The sequence below is a fragment of the Schistocerca nitens genome, chromosome 2 (assembly GCF_023898315.1).
Source record: "Schistocerca nitens isolate TAMUIC-IGC-003100 chromosome 2, iqSchNite1.1, whole genome shotgun sequence".
Lineage (NCBI taxonomy): Eukaryota > Metazoa > Arthropoda > Insecta > Orthoptera > Acrididae > Schistocerca > Schistocerca nitens.
This window is the reverse complement of record NC_064615.1, coordinates 524,954,200-524,971,924: the sequence shown is the minus strand read 5'-3', so window position 1 is coordinate 524,971,924 and position 17,725 is coordinate 524,954,200. Positions and strand designations below refer to the sequence as shown.

Sequence of the window (17,725 nt, the reverse complement as noted above, 5' to 3'; positions counted from 1 at the left end):
ATTTCAAAATATGGCGGAAGATGACGATTGGTTGAATAATGTGTTGTGGACCGTCAAACCTCATTTCATGCTCCGAGGGTCTGTCAACCCCCACAACTGCACAATTTGGGCTACCGAAAATCCTAGATCTGTCGTGGCAACTCCATTGCACGACGAGAAAGTCACGGTATAAGTTGCATTAACCACGTTTACCATTATCGGGCCTTTTTTCTTTGAGGAACAGCTTGATTCTGGTTTTGTAACTGCTACTGTGAGAGGTGAGAGGTACATGGATATGTTACAGAATCGCATCATCCCTAGCCTGGCTGATAAACACCTGCTGGAACGTACAATGTTTATGCAGGATGGCGCTCCACCCCATATTGCTAAACGCATGACAGATCTCTTGTGTGCATCGTTTGGTAATGATCGTGTACTCAGCTGCCAGTTTTGTGATGCTTGGCCTCACAGGTGCCCAGACCTCAGTCCATGTGATTATTGGCTTTGCGGTTTCCTGAAGTCGCAAGTGTACCATGATCGACCGACATCTCTAGGGATGCTGCAAGACAACATCTGACACCAATGCCTCACCATAATTCCAGACATGCTTTACAATGCTATCCACGACATTATTCCTCGACTACAGATATTGTTGAGGAATGATGGTGGACATATTGAGCATTTGCTGTAAAGAACATCATCTTAGCTTTGTCTTACTTGGTTATGCTAATGATTGCTCTTCTGATCAGATGAAGCGCCATCTGTCGAACATTTTTTGAACTTTTGTATTTTTTTGTTCTAATAAAACCTCATGTCATATCAAGCATCTGTGTCAATTTGTACCTCTCTATCTACGTTATTCCGTGTTGTATTCAATTTTCAAATTTATACTCAGTTTTTGATCACCCAGTATTTTCTGAAGTATACTTCTTACATTTATTTTTATGTTTATCTTTATGTGAAGGATTTATGTAAGAACAATTTAAATCTTTAATCTCTTGACAACTTTTACCTTTCTTTGTAGATTTAGATGCTTATTCAGTTACAACTTCTCCATTATTCATTGTAGATGTAGATGTTTCTTCATTTACAATTTCTTCATTATTCATTGTTAATAATATTTTTTAATGTTCTTCACTTGATTTTATAGTAAATGTTCCTTAAAATAATATTTAGCAACACTTTTTCCACATACACATGGATTTCTACTTTTAATGTAATTTTTACATGATATTTTTTATACATAGTCTACATATTGTTCTATAACCACATTTTGTATATTTCTGTAAAGTAAAATTATGAATTGATTTCTCTGTATTACAATTTTTATAAGATTTAGATTTCACACAAGACTCTTGTTGAACCTGTACCATTTACAAATAAAAAAATTCTTACATTTGTGAAAAAGTAAACTTTTATAATTCTCATAATTTAAATATTTAATTAATCAGAATCATAATATATGCTGGTTCACCATAATTGGTGCTTAATCTTGAGCGTCAAACAAACCAAAAGTATTAATTTTTGAGCTATTTCTGGTACTTTATTTTCAATAATAATTCTACAACATGGACAATTTTCTTTTTCCTTTAACCACTCATCAATACATTTTTTATGAAAAATATTATTGCAGCTTGCTTTGACAAATTAATTGTTATTTTCATTACTTAAACAAATAGGACCAACAGTATCTGTTTCAGATTGCTCAATTAATTTATTAGATACTTTTAGTTTAGTTTGCCTTTCGTTTAGGTTCTCCATTTATAACAAATAATTTTTATTAGATTTATGAAATAATTTTCAATGAATCATTTAGCAATAAGTTCAAAATTACAATTTTTTAAAAATATGTTGAATACAAACTACAAATTTATTTTTGTAAAACTAATAAAATTTTTTTCTATACAAATGGAAACTACTTTAATTAAGAAGCTCAACAATGTAAGTATTTCTAAAGAAATTAAGAAAGTAAATGAGCTAGATGCAAGTGTTTTATACAATATTAAGAACCGTGAATATTTAAATACTAGATATGGAGAACAACTTTGCCTAGAGCTCAATAATGATTTTAAAGTTATTTTACCAAATAGATTATTTAAATTGATTGACAATTTTGATTTTGAAGTAATTAAAAAAGGACAAATGAAATTGAAACATAAAGGAATGAAAAAACTAAAAATAGAAAGAATGAACTTCATAATATAGAGTTCACAATGCAAAATTTTTAAAATAATGTACTTTTATTTCAACTAATACATTTTATATCTTACAATTATGTTGTAACATTTAGATAATTTACTTTTGTTAACTAACACATTTTAATTATTTACTTATGTTCACAATGCGACTTTTAAAATATTATACTTCGCTAACTAATACATTTAATTAATTTAATTATGTTCACAGTTTAAAATTTTAAAAATGACTTACTTTTTAACTAATACATGTTATTGTGATCGTGTTGTAAATGAAGTAAATTAAGTTAGAAATCAGATGGTTATTGTAATTAGTTTTATTATTGTAAAAAATATATATTTAGTAAATGTTATAAAACCAGTTAAGTAAATTAAAAGTTCTGAATTTTTTAAAAATGACTTAAGTTACTTATAAAATATAGAATTTATTTTAGTATTGAGATAGTGAGCTAGAACTGGTAAAATTATTCTATCACACACACACACACACCAGGTGTTTCGAAGGGTTACTCCAGGAGTATGGGTGAAACAAAGGAATAAAGTGATGAAAATGACACAGGGATGATAAATATTGGCGTTATTGTTTGAAAGTTATGACGTACAATGACATTCAAATTTTGGTTAACGTTGTATTCATTTGTATGAGTCAAGCTGAAGCCAAATGTTATGTCACACAGGTATAAAATATTCTTTTAATAATATAACTCCTCACACATGTATATTAACACAATCGAAAAATAAACTACTTCTGTCGGATATTGTGTAAAGTTAAAATATGACTGACGAATTTATTCAAAATTTAAAAATGCTCTCCTGAAAAATTTATATTTTGTTGCTTTGGATTATGTAATTCTCATCCCATCAATCGAAAGACTGTTAAAAATAGATGGATAACTGATTGTTACTCCAGTAAAAATGCAAACGATTTAGATTTTGTTTGATTTTTATTTTTTAATTTTAGAATGTTTTTTATGGATGTTTTTATCCCTTCTACCCTTATATCAACCCTGTTCTCGTGACTTACAAACAAAACCAGAATTGAGTAACAACTTTCATTTGCATTGCTCTCATTTGGATTGTGATGCACTGAACCTTGCGTAAAATTGGCTTGCAATGCAATTTGAAATTATATAAATTATAAACTCGAAAGCCTCGTGTTGCGAAAACCTCATACCTTGCCTGACACAGGCACATTTTCTAGATTAATTTGGCTTCATTATATTATAATCTTAGAGTAATGCATTGTCTACCATTTATATCATGAAGATATTGTATTTATAAAAATAATTTGTTGACTGTAATTGTAGTGTATTGATTCTCTGAGACACAATTTTCTGTAGCACAATTTTATCAGTCAGTTGTATAATAGGTCGACTGCATAGACTTAAGCCTCCAAATATAGATTTGTAAAGCACAGTCTCACGAAAGAGACTTTTATTTAATAATTTAAATGCAAAACTGAGCACTTCTATACTTCTAATGCTTTTTCTGTGATAGAGTAAAAACATTGAGTAATTTTACTAAAAGGCATTTAAATGTTATTTTCACAGTTTTGAGAAAATTAAACAAGGTCTGATTTCATTTTATTTTGCATTTATAATCATCCTCACGCATTTTTTAAAAACGAATGCTTTGAATACTGAGAGTATTGTTAGCAAATGAACGGAATGACAAGTGGTAGAGTGCTGCCTTTCTCAACAAGAGCTAAATTATAGTAAGCAGTGCAGGGCTTTTCTTTTTCAGCTTATTGTGTTGCAACAGCATTATCATTGGCAGTTGTGCCAATACAGAACAGAAACATGCCTCCACTGCAGGTATGTCACAATAAGGACACAACCTATCTTTTCAGTAGAACATACCTCAAGTGAAAGTAGGCAGCTGTTGGTATGGCAATCACAGGAATAAATCACCTTTGTGTGTGTGTGTGTGTGTGTGTGTGTGTGTGTGTGTGTGTTTTTGTGTATGTGTGTGTGTATTGCTTGAGGTGGAATAGTATCGTCATTGTAAATAACTGATTTGTTGCAGCCCTACTGATGTTCAAACCAGTATGTGATTCAGTTTATGTCTTTATTTGTGTAGGAACAGTACTAAATAACCACAAATACCATAAACTCTTTTTTGTTACATTATTAATAGGCATAAAGTTATGGACTATGTGTGACAGAAACTTGTAGGTTACAGATATATTCTGTCAGCCGTATTACGCTTTCGGTCACAATATCTGTTTCTTCTAATTACTGTTCGGGGCATATGAGAGTGGTAGCTACAGTTTCAAGGACTGTATAGACATAATGGGCCCTATATCTACTTTCTTTGTTATTCAGACCAGAATGTCACATGAAAAATCCAACGAAGCTTTGCTCCTATATGCTTAGTCAAAAGGATGTCAGCAAAGATAATTACATTTTCAGAAACTATGTATTTGGGTAACTACTAATGTAAATTCTGGGTGGTTCGACTGATTTCCGAAAATAAAAGTAGTTAGAACTCCTAGTTCGGAGATGCATGCGGGTAAAACGTTTATCTTATTTCCCGTGAATGGAAAATCGCGCACCAGAGGTATGACTCATTTCGTTTACCCCACTAAATCAATTCTGATATCGCTATCGGCATGTCGTTAGCCTACCATTCATACTGGAACCATGTTCTTTTACAGACAGATAATGGTTGAGTACAGAGAGCAGAAATGAGAAATTTTGAAACTGTGCGCTCGAGTCCAGTTGAAGCAATCAGAATTTTTAGGAACGACGTTGCGTGGCACATTAATGAATGTTAACTGTGGAATTAATGTGGATGAATGGGAAGCAGGGGAAAAGAGAGGAAGGATATTAACTCGTAAGACAGAGGAGAAGGCGGTAATAAGGAGTTATTAAGGAAGTGGTGTACAGATTGAAAGTGATTCAAATGGTTAACAACCGCATGTGAACGCTGCAAAACATGCGAGTAGTAATTGTTCTATACGACGTTTCATTGGGAATTTCACGGGGTATAAGGCCAGAGGACAAAAAACTAGTTATCCGGAGAGAAACCACTACAAAAACCATTTGATACTGCGTAATTCAGCCCCTGGACTTGACAACCGCCTGGATTCGGTTAGGAAGTAAGTCCACAAGATTGTGCAGCTACGTCGCATCTGCGGTAAGCCATTCGCTGAAGATTTCTTTGCGTGATTTCACCAAATTGTAGGGCTGCTGATGTCGGCGTTTTACTTGCTGTTCCACTAGGTCCCACAGATTTCCTATGAGATGCAAGTCATGTGATTTAGCCTATCAGTCGAGACGTAATTGATTGGAGCAGTGTTCAGGAAAACAGTTACATACTCTTCAAGCCCGATGAGCTTTACTGTTGTCGTCTTTATGTGCATGTGTACGCAGCTGCCTCTTGCGATGTGACTAACTCCAATTGTTCATTGCGTGCAGTTCCTGTCGCGATGTTCTCTCGCTAACAGGTTTGGTATGGACCTTCAATCAGCGCCAGCAACGATGCCTGTCGGGTTTGGAAGCTATTTTGATTCACAGTTCAAATGGCTCTAAGCACTATGCGACTTAACATCTGAGGTCATCAGTCCCCTTGACTTAGAACTACCTAAACCTAACTAACCTAAGGACATAACACACCACAATGCCCGACGCAGGATTCGAACTGCGACGGTAGCAGCAGCGCGTTTCAGGACTGAAGCGCCTAGAACCACTCGGTCACAGCGGTCGACTGATTCACAGTCCGTGATACGCATCTCCAGTCGTTCTCAGTCAGGATTTACATTTGCATCTAGACGGATACTCTGAAAATCGCAGCCATGTGTCTGACAGAGGGTTCATCTAACCACCTTCACAATAATTCTCTATTATTCCACTCTCATACAGCGCACGGAAAAAACGAACATCTATGTAGGTCGGCGTCAACAAAGTATTTACGAGTTTGGAGGAGACAGATGGTGATTGAAATTTCGTGAGAAGATCCCGCCGCAACGACAAACGCCTTTATTTTAATTATGTCTACACCAAATCTTGTATAGTGTCCGTAACGCACTCTCCCCTATTTGTACATAATAAATGACGTGCTGCTCTTGTTTGAACTTTCTCGATGTACTCCGTTGATCCTATCTGGTGAGGACCCACAACGCGCAGCAGTACTCCAAAGGAGGAAGTACAAGCCTAGTTAGGCAGTCTCTTTAATAGATCTGTTGCATCTTCTAAGTGTTCTACCAATAAAAAGCAGTGTTTGGTTCCCCACCCCCACAACATTTTCTATGTGTTCTTTCCAATTTAAGTTATTCCTAGCCTTTCTGACGTGTTTTTTGTCCACATGTGTTACACCACTGTTTGCAGACATGTTGAACCAAGAAACGCAGCAACTTCACACAACGTACGAGCATGAGCGTAGCCGAACGCCATTCCCCATTTTAGCCTCTCTGTCACGTCCTTACATTTACCCATGTTTACGTACCATGTCTGCCTGAAATACAATTGTCTCACTGATCGCTACTGCGTTATGCTCAAGCAGAGGCAGTGCGCGCATGGTTGAGCACATGACTCGATCTCTGCGCGATCTATAAAGGATTAACGATTCATCTGCGCGTGTGCACTGCGGTGACTTAATTTTTTGTACGCTTAATTTATACCATAATGCCATAGACAAAATCTAAATAATGTTTTCATAACAGCGTACGAACGCGAGGGTGAACTGGAACTGTTGAGGATCCAGTGATTGTTAATAAACAACGTCTACGTTTACATATTTTGTTTGTCTGTGATATGAAATATAAACAATACACATTATATCGCCTGTTTGCACTGAAGGTAGTACTAATCAGGCTGTATTAGATACTAGCACAGTCAGAGCTCTTTAACGATCCATATTTAGCTTTCTAGATGAGTTTTCTCCCTTCCGCTTCCCGAATTGCTGCGGTTCCGATGGTTGTTAATAATCAGTGTCTAAGCTAAAAAACTAAACTCCGCCTGAACAGACCATGAAGGTCTAGCGGCACCGACCCTCCGCCATGTCATCCTCAACCCATAGGCCTCATTGGATGTGGATTAGAGGGGCTGTGGTCAGCACACCGCTCTTCCGGCCGAATGCCAGTTTATGAGACCGGAGCCGCTACGTCTCAATCAAGTAGCTCGTCAGTTCGCCTCACAAGGGCTGAGTGTACTGCGTTTGCCAACAGCACTCGGCAGACCGGATGGTCACCCATCCAAGTACTAGAGCAGCTCGACAGCGCTTAACTTCGGTGATCTGACGGGAACCGGTATTACCACTGCGGCAAGGCCGTTGGCAATAAACGATGTCTACGTTTACATATTTTGTTTGTCTGTGTTACTGAATACAAACAGTACATATATTGCCTGTTTGCACTAAAAGTTGTAAAAATCAGGTTGTATTATATACTAGCACATAGTAAGAGCTCTTAACCCCCTGTATTTATCTCTCTAAATGAATTCTTCCCCCTTCCATTTCCCCAGCCTTCATCCACCCTTTTTAAATTACTTCGGATTGCCTTAAAATAAATTTGCGACCGATAACCTCCAGTGAGAAAGTGACAAGTGTGGGTGGAGGCTAAACACCGAACTTATTCAGAGAATTTAGTCGTTGTCCAAACAGCCTCTACGGGCTTTGTGGACAGTCTGCCTGCTTAGGGATAGCGGGATCATGCCCCGGTTACTAGCGGCCGCACTCACCTCTCGGGAGCGACAGTGCAGCATCTGTTCGACCAGCGTCCTGGCGGGGACCTTCTTCATGAAGGCTAGCACCTCCTCTGAGGAGGCGCCTTGCTTCAGCCCCAGGTGGTGCGCCAGCCGGAACGTACACTCCACCACCGACGTGTTGAGGCTGCCGCGTTGTGCCACTAAGCTCTGGCAGATGGCGCGGTGGAACAGGCCTGCAAAGTGTTCCGTGTAGCGTCCCTCACAAGTTCCTCACTCTCCGGTCTGAGCACATTACTCAGCAGTGCAAGCAGGCATCTAAAACTAACCCAAGTCTGCATACACTATGTCGAGCCAAATGAAAGGGTTGGGACCAGCGTAGGTTCAGAAAATATCATTCTTGTGAAACATAACCGCCTTTTTATTGATACGAGGTAATTAGGACTATCGACAGGGGATGTCAAGTTGATTCCATATGTTTTGATTCCCATAATGCTTTTCCAACCGTACCTCACAAGTGGCTTCTGATCAGACTAGCTACATGTGGAATATAGTCTCAGCTATGAAACTGGAACCGTAATTTCCTTTCGGAAATGTCACAATTCTTACTAACTGACGTTGTCAATTGGTGACACAGTAGTCTTACTTGGGGTTCCCCAATAAAGTGTTATACGACCTGTGCTGTGGTTAATTTATATAAAAGATGTAGGAGATCATCTCAGCAGGTCTCCAGTTTTTGCGGATCATGATGTCGTTTACCGTCTATTAAAGTCATCAGAAAATCATAACGAATTACACAGTGATTTAGATATCGAAATGGTGCAGTAAGACGCAACAGGCTCTGGGCAATGAGAAGTGTGGGGACGTCCTACGAATACTAAAAGGTTTCCGTTGAATCACACAAATTTAGAAGTTGTAGTATGAACTAAAGGCTAGGGATAAGCACTTAAATCGGGACCATAACATAAAATATTGTGGTGAAGGCAAACAACGATTGTGTTTCATTGGCATTTTCAGCATGATAATAAAAGCTTGTTCCCAAGAGATAAGTGGGATTATTAGCCACATATGTAATAGCTCTCTGAAGCAGGGTAGACTGAAGTATGCCATTGTTAAACCACTGCATAAAAAAGGGGTATGTCTGATGACAACAACTACCGCCCAATCTCTCTTCTGACTGCCTTATCCAAAATTTTTGAAAAAGTAATCTATTGTACAGTAGCTTCACACCTTTGTAAAAATAAAGTTTTAACAAAATATCAGTTTGGTTACCAGAAAGGTTTTTCGACGGAAAATGCTATATATACTTTCACTAATGAAATATTAAATGCTCTGAGTAGCCGGAAGTCACCCGTTGGGATTTTGTGTGATCTATCAAATGCTTTTGATTGTGTAAATCGTGGAATACTTCTAGATAAGCTCAAGTACTGTGGTATTAATGGGACACCGCTCAAATGGTTCAAATCATACCTAACTGGAAGAGTGCAGAAAGTTGAAATAAACAGTTCACATAATATGCATAAAACTGGTGATTTCTCAAACTGGGGAACAATCAAGAATGGGGTGCCGCAAGGTTCGGTCTTGGGTCGTCTGCTGTTCTTAATATATATTAATGACTTACCTTTCTATATTCACGAAGATGCAAAGCTGGTACTTTTTGCCGATGACACAAGTACAGCTATCACACCCAAGAGGCAAGAATTAATTCATGAAACTGCAAATGATGTTTTTCAAAAATCATTAAGTGATTCTCTGCAAATGGGCTCTCGTTAAACTTTGACAAGACACAGTATATACAGTTCCACACAGTAAATGGAACGACACCATTAATAAATATAGACTTCGATCAGAAATCGGTAGCTAGGGAAGATATGCAAAATTTCTTGGTGTATGTACTGATGAGGGGTTGGACTGGAAGAAACACAATGAAGATCTGCTAAACTGTTTGACTTCAGCTGCTTATGCTATTAGGGTCATTGTAAATTTTGGCGATATACATCTCAGTAAATTAGCTTACCCCGCCTATTTTCATTCTCTGCTTTCGTATTGCAACATATTCTGGGGTAAAAAATTTGTTATTAAAAATCCAAACCAATTCAAAAGTAATAGCAGTGTACATGGGTACAACACTAGGAGAAAAGTTGATCTTCACTACTCAAAGTTAAATCTAACTTTGGCTCAGAAGGGGGCAAATTAAACTGCCACAAAAGTCTTTGGTCACTTACCTAATAGCATAAAAAGGCTTACAGATAGCCATATAGCATTTAAAAGAAAATTAAAAGAATTTCTAAATGGCAACTCCTTCTACTCATTAGATGAATTTTTGGATATAGTAAGTGGGTAATTCCCCCCCCCCCCCCCAACAAAAAAATTAAGTGTCATGTAATAAATATCTTGTATAGACACCTTTTATTACTCTGACACGTTTGACATCATTATGAAGTGTCGTATTCATGATCTATGGAACAAGTACTAATATAATATAATCTAATCAAACTGGAACACTTAGAATATACAACAAATCAACGGAATACACTATCTACACTACGCTCGTCAGTCCTCTCCTAAAGCATTCCAACGCAGTATGGGATCCTTAGCACATGAGACTGATAGAGGACTTCGACAGAGAAGGGCAGACTGTTTGCGGGTTGAGGCGGTAGTCATCATAATAAATTTGTGTCCAACTTCCCCCTTCCGATTGCCGAAACATTTTTTTAATCTGCCCATAGATGGGGGATGACCATCGTGATTAAAATAAGAAAAATCTGTGCACGGACGCACGGAATGCTGCCGGTATTTCTTTTTCCGATGTGCTACTGAAGAATGAAACAGTAGAGAAATTGAAAGTGGTGCTATAAACACAAACGCATGTGTGTGAGCTGCCGAGTAATCGTGTTGCTGTAGTTGTAAATTTCCGATCACTCCAACTGAGGCATCATAGGAAGTACTAGATGTGCATCGCAAGCTGCATATGATCACTTAAGGAAAGACGAATTCGTCAGAATTAGACACATACGTAATGGCCGAGCTAATTACAGTATCACATTAGACACATGGCGGCACTAACGAAAAATTCTCCCGGAGGTCCCAAATGTGAAATCTTCCCTATTGTGTGAACAGTGCCTGAAATTATATTTTCAACTAATATACGAAATCGAGCACTTTTTGCTGGCCATCGCTCCTCGTCAAAGGCAAGGAAGATTAGGCTAACGACCCGTCACAGACGATGTCATTAGAGACCTATCACAAGCTCGGGTGGGGGAAAGATGGGAAAGGAAACCAGTCTTTGTTCCCCTCGAGCACTCTAAATGGGAACCAACCAGCAGAAAGAATTAGAGGAAAACATGTTCAAAGACAACTTCACCGGTCTGTAAAACTGAGCGAAACGAGTGACATCTGCAGGAGGTGTTACGATGGCTACATGTCATCCACTGAGCGTACAGCAGAAACTAGCTACGTGGCACTGATGACACGAATGGCGCCGGCAACCTGGGGCCCCCACAGATGGGCTGCATCTGACAGGAGTATGTCCTGGATCAAGGAATTTACCGTTCTATTCCGAACTCTCCAAATAACAGTAGCTGAAGTGCTGTGTAACACAATTTCATCAGTCGAAGTTCTTGTACAGCTAATTTAAATTGGTGATGGGGCAAAGGATTAGATAAGAAGTAGGGGCAGAAACTCGTAGAAGTAGTACCCCATGCCAAGCTGTCAGGCGGACTGATCATTTATGAAGGACATAGATGTGAGATAAAGAAACACACATAAGAACAAATGGTTTAAGACGTAGAAATTTGTCAGTGGCTGTTTTAGGTACTACTTGACAGATACAGGGTGTTTCAAAAATGACCGGTATATTTGAAATGGTAATAAAAACTAAACGAGCAGCGATAGAAATACACCGTTTGTTGCAATATGCTTGGGACAACAGTACATTTTCAGGCAGACAAACTTTCGAAATTACAGTAGTTACAATTCTCAACAACAGATGGCGCTGCGGTCTGAAACTCTATAGTACGATATTTTCCACATATCCACCATGCGTAGCAATAATATGGCGTAGTCTCTGAATGTAATTACCCGAAACCTTTGACAACGTGTCTGGCGGAATGGCTTCACATGCAGATGAGATGTACTGCTTCAGCTGTTCAATTGTTTCTGGATTCTGGCGGTACACCTGGTCTCTCAAGTGTCCCCACAGAAAGAAGTCACAGAGGTTCATGTCTGGCGAATAGGGAGGCCAATCCACGCCGCCTCCTGTATGTTTCGGATAGCCCAAAGCAATCACACGATCATCGAAATATTCATTCAGGAAATTAAAGACGTCGGCCGTGCTATGTGGCCGGGCACCATCTTGCATAAACCACGAGGTGTTCGCAGTGTCGTCTAAGGCAGTTTGTACCACCACAAATTCACGAAGAATGTCCAGATAGCGTGATGCAGTATTCGTTTCGGATCTGAAAAATGGGCCAATGATTCCTTTGGAAGAAATGGCGGCGGCCCAGACCAGTACTTTTTGAGGATGCAGGGACGATGGGACTGCAACATGGGGCTTTTCAGTTCCCCATATGCGCCAGTTCTGTTTATTGACGAAGCCGTCCAGGTAAAAATAAGCTTCGTCAGTAAACCAAATGCTGCCCACATGCATATCCCCGTCATCAATCCTGTGCACTATATCGTTAGCGAATGTCTCTCGTGCAGCAATGGTAGCGGCGCTGAGGGGTTGCCGCGTTTGAATTTTGTATGGATAGAGGTGTAAACTCTGGCGCATGAGACGATACGTGGACGTTGGCGTCATTTTGACCGCAGCTGCAACACGGCGAACGGAAACCCGAGGCCGCTGTTGGATCACCTGCTGCACTAGCTGCGCGTTGCCCTCTGTGGTTGCCGTACGCGGTCGCCCTACCTTTCCAGCACGTTCATCCGTCACGTTCCCAGTCCGTTGAAATTTTTCAAACAGATCCTTTATTGTATCGCTTTTCGGTCCTTTGGTTACATTAAACCTCCGTTGAAAACTTCGTCTTGTTGCAACAACACTGTGTTCTAGGCGGTGGAATTCCAACACCAGAAAAATCCTCTGTTCTAAGGAATAAACTATGTTGTCTACAGCACACTTGCACGTTGTGAACAGCACACGCTTACAGCAGAAAGACGACGTACAGAATGGCGCACCCACAGACTGCGTTGTCTTCTGTATCTTTCACATCACTTGCAGCGCCATCTGTTGTTGAAAATTGTAACTACTGTAATTTCGAAAGTTTGTCCGCCTGAAAATGTACTGTTGTCCCAAGCATATTGCAACAAACGGTGTATTTCTATCGCTGCTCGTTTAGTTTTTATTGCCGTTTCAAATATACCGGTCATTTTTGAAACACCCTGTATACACAGAACAGCAATATCATTTCCTGACAAATTAATGTTACATTTCGGGCTGAGGCTCAAGCCCTCTCACTCACTTCTACTCGAAATTGTCGTTAAGGTGCTTTTGAGAATAGGCCACAGAAATCTGGTGGTTTGCCTTTCGTTGTCCTGGAAAGCTCAGTCGATAAGTGTAGTATATGCGAAAAGTAAGGATGTGGTCGAGTCAAATTTCGCAACAAGGATTAAATGTCAACAGGACCATGAAATTGTTGTATGACATGCGTTGTTATTTTCAAATAAGTACAGGCTGATGTGACGAAAATTGCATGCTTTCATGTCACAATACCTGTAGTCTGATTGTTTTGTGTTGTAGATATAAAACTTCAGCTATAGCAGTGCGCCATTCGTGGCTGCTAAGACTTCGGAAATATCGGATCTTCAACACTAGTTGCGCAACTAAATTAAATTTCTCAGTAGGGAGAAACACATACCACAATAAGTCTCTTCACATTACTGCAATTAGCAACAAAATAAATCGCACTATTCCCTCGGATGTTCTTGGTGTTGTCATTGTTGTTGTAGTCATCTTCAGTAAGAGAACTGGTTTGATGCACCTCTCGACACTAGCCTATCCTATGCAAACCTCTTCATCTATGACTAACCACTGCAACCTGTGTCCACTTGAGCCTGTTTTCTGTATTGATGCCTTGGTCTCTCTCTCTCTCTCTCTCTCTCTCTCTCTCTCTCTCTCTCTCTGCAGTATTTACTCCCGATACCTCACTCCAGTATCTTACGATGCGTCAGAGTGAGTCTTATAAAAAGACCTCTTCTTTTAGTCGAATAGAGCCATTAATTGGTTTCCTCTAAAATTTTGTACGGTACTTCCTCATTAGTTACGCCAACCACCCATCTAATTATCAGCATTCGTCTGTAGCACCACATTTCAAAGACTTGTATTCTCTTTTCGTCTTGGGATCACACGGAGAAGCTATGAAGCATACGTTCTGGGCCAAGGAAAAACCAAGAAGCTTACATTCTACATAAAGAAATAGCAAATCTGACAACCAGGATTAAACTCGCAACGGAATTCAACGTACAGCATATAAAACTGGGGAAGGTTCTATTCAGGAAAACTAAATCTCAATTGTACCAGGTAATCGAGAAAGAGTGAATAGCTTTGTAGCTAGAAAGTTAGCTGACGTGAAGGGAACACAAGTGTTGTATAAGTGTGTATTTAAGACTTCTATAAAAAAAAGGAATAAGACAATTCTACAAACCATGTCACTGAAAATTGTAAGTGAAGGATAGAAGTAACGACATGAATGGGACATGGGGAAAGAGTTGAGAGTAACTATAAGAAATGTCTTTATATTTAACAAAGGTTAAAGAACTAGAGAAAGTACTTAAGAACACGAAACTCTAGGGAAAAACAGAAGTAGCACAGAACTAATTAAATAAGGACCACTTGTAATAAATTCACCATTTTAAAAAAAATTGTTCCATATACATTGTATGAGAAATAAAGTGCTAAAAGAGTTAGATTTTTAAATTACTGGAAGGAGAAATTAATGTTACGACTATTGAACAATAGCAGTCAATTCCGTTGAACTTTGGACAGAGAGATTTGAGAGAAGGCTTCAGGTAAACGTATAACTGGTTAAAGTGTGCTCCAATTAGTAATATTTAAATGTGATAGTCTAGTTGTTTCTAAAGTTGCCGTCGAAACAGGGGTTAAACAAGCCACGTGGCTGTTTGACAATGACACCATCATAGAAATAATTAGGCGATACAGCACCTGAGATACCTCACAGAAGATAAAGCTTGATTGATTGATTGCGTGGTTTGTGCAGTAGCGATGTTGTACAGCAATGTCCCCCCCCCCTCCCTCTGCATACGTGAGGCTTGCGACCTAAGTGCTCAGTGCCTACAGTCTGAAATGTATCTAGTAAGAATCATTTTCGGAATGAAGGTTCAGTGCCGTGGTGTTTCGACCATAGTGCCAATTCTGGTGATGTTTTTAACAAAAGATGATCATTCATTGAAGAGTTAGTGGAAAATAAATTGTTACATTTGGTATTCATGGAAACGAGTGTTTTATCTATATACTCGAGGCTGTTCCTCAGACGCGTATAAATTTATCTGATCACAGAGGCTACGCTAATCATATACAATTTCCATGCTGACTCGCTAGCGCCGTAGTAACATTAGTAACATTAGCAAATGAACAGACTACTGGGCATTACTAGCAGAATCCTAATGCGTTTTAGACATTTCCATTGCTTATTCCCTCATAATTGTTGTTTTCATCTAAATGTTGACAGATTAATATAACTAGAACGTTTTATGCTATCATGATATGCTCACACATTGCTTCAGTGTATGCAGTTGTTAGTATTATTAGTTCGTATTCATTTAATGTTTATGTCTATTACGTTGTTTGGTCACCTAAATGGAAGGGTAGGAAACAATTCAATACCTAATGATGTTAGAATGCATGGAGACACAACTTGTCAGTAGCATGCGCAATTACTTAACGATTTTTCCACTTTCATTGATTTACAATAACTAACACATTTTGTAGAAAGACGATATTCATAAATATACTCGGTTCTCGTAGATGATACAGATCAGTTATAGATTGTAATATAGTGATTAGACGAATAGACGAATACAAGATTAAGTAGAAGATACAAGAGAGTACAGAAGTTTTGATATCTGAACTTATCAATACCTTGTAAAGACTTAAATTGACAGTTTCACTAAATGTAAACAGAAGAAACTTTTTACCACACAAAAGCTACACTAATGGCCATTAAAACTGCTACACCACGAAGATGAAGTGCTACAGAAGCGAAATTTAACCGACGGGAAGAAGATGCTGTGATATGCAAATGATGAGCTTTTCAGAGCATTCACACAAGGTTGGCGCCGGTGGCGACACCTACAACGTGCTGACATGATGAAAGTTTCCAACCGATTTTTCATACACAAACAGCAGTTGACTGGCGTTGCCTGATGAAACGTTGTTGTGATGCTTCGTGCAAGGAGGAGAAATGCGTACCATCACGTTTCCGACTTTGATAAAGGTCGGATTGTAACCTATCGCGATTGCAGTTTATCGTATCGCGACATTTCTGCTCGCGTTGGTCGAGATCCAATGACAGAATATGGAATCGGTGGGTTCAAGAGAGTAATACGGAACGGCGTGCTGGATCCCAACGGCCTCGTATCACTAGCAGTCGAGATGACAGGCATCTTATCCGCATGGCTGTAACGGAACGTGCAGCCACCTCTCGATCCCTGAGTCAACAGATAGTGACGCTTGCAAGACAACAACCATCTGCACGAACAGTTCGACGACGTTTGCAGCAGCATGGAGTATCAGTTCGGAGACCATGGCTGCAGTTACCCTTGACGCTGCATCACAAACAGGAGCGCCTGCGGATGGTGTACTCAGCGACGAACCTGGGTGCACGAAAGGCAAAACGTCATTTTGTCGAATGAATCCAGGTTCTGTTTACAGCATCATGATGGCCGCACCCGTGTCTGGAGACATTGCGGTGAACGCACATTAGAAGCGGGTATTCGTCATCACCGTACTGGCGTATTACCCGGCGTGATGGTATGGGGTGCCATCGGTTTCACGTTTCGGTCACCTCTTATTCGCATTGACGGCACTTTGAACAGTGGGAGTTACATTTCAGATGTGCAACGACTCGTGGCTCTACCCTTCATTCGATCCCAGCGAAACCCTACATTTCAGCAGGATATTGCATGACCGCATGTTGCAGGTCCTCTACGGGCCTTTCTGGATACAGAAAATGTTCGACTGCTGCCCTGGCCAGCACATTCTCTAGATCTCTCACCAATTGAAAACGTCTGGTGAATGGTGACCGAGCAACTGGCTCGTCACAATACGCTAGTCACTACTCTTGACGAACTGTGGTATCGTGTAGAAGCTGCATGGGCAGCTGTACCTGTACACGCCATCCAAGCTCTGTTTGACTCAATGCCCAGGCGTATCAAGGCCGTTATTACGGCCAGAGGTGGTTGTTCTGGGTACTGATTTCTCAGGATCTATGCACACAAATTGCGTGAAAATGTAATCAAATGTCAGTTCCAGTATAATATATTTGTCCAATGAATACCCGTTTATCATCTGCATTTCTTCTTGGTGTAGCAATTTTAATGGCCAGTAGTGTAGAAGAGGTCGACCATTGCCGACACTCAACTTGAGTGGGGAAGACCTTTGTTGGTCGTTCAGTCTGTCATCTCATTGGACGACTTGTATTTAGTCGCCGACCGCTTATGGAAACTCTGTGTGTCAACTTGTGATTTCTCCTTGTTGTTCCACAGTGATTGGTTTTAGGATTGTCAGAGTTCTTGGTGCAAGTGTTTACGTGGAACTGTGGGCAGCTTATGTGATTGCCGCTGAGCAGATGAATGCGCTCTGCGTACAAGAGTAGCCAGTCGGTCAGTTACGACAGAGCAGTGACGAAGCCTCCACGGCATGAGGTCAGGCTGGGGCCGCTGGCAGCTTGCACATGC

General features: G+C 39.7%; 1 protein-coding gene and 1 pseudogene across 1 annotated transcript in view; both read right to left on the bottom strand.

Moving 5' to 3' along the window:
- The window catches only part of LOC126236511 (esterase E4-like), a 99,727-nt gene that overhangs the window by 46,869 nt on the left and 35,133 nt on the right, over positions 1-17,725 (bottom strand). The window contains exon 5 of the mRNA XM_049945876.1: positions 7,853-8,052. Within this exon, the coding sequence (XP_049801833.1) occupies positions 7,853-8,052 (200 nt within the window). The remainder of the gene's footprint in view (positions 1-7,852; positions 8,053-17,725) is intronic.
- On the bottom strand, positions 7,333-7,450 carry LOC126237941 (5S ribosomal RNA; annotated as a pseudogene).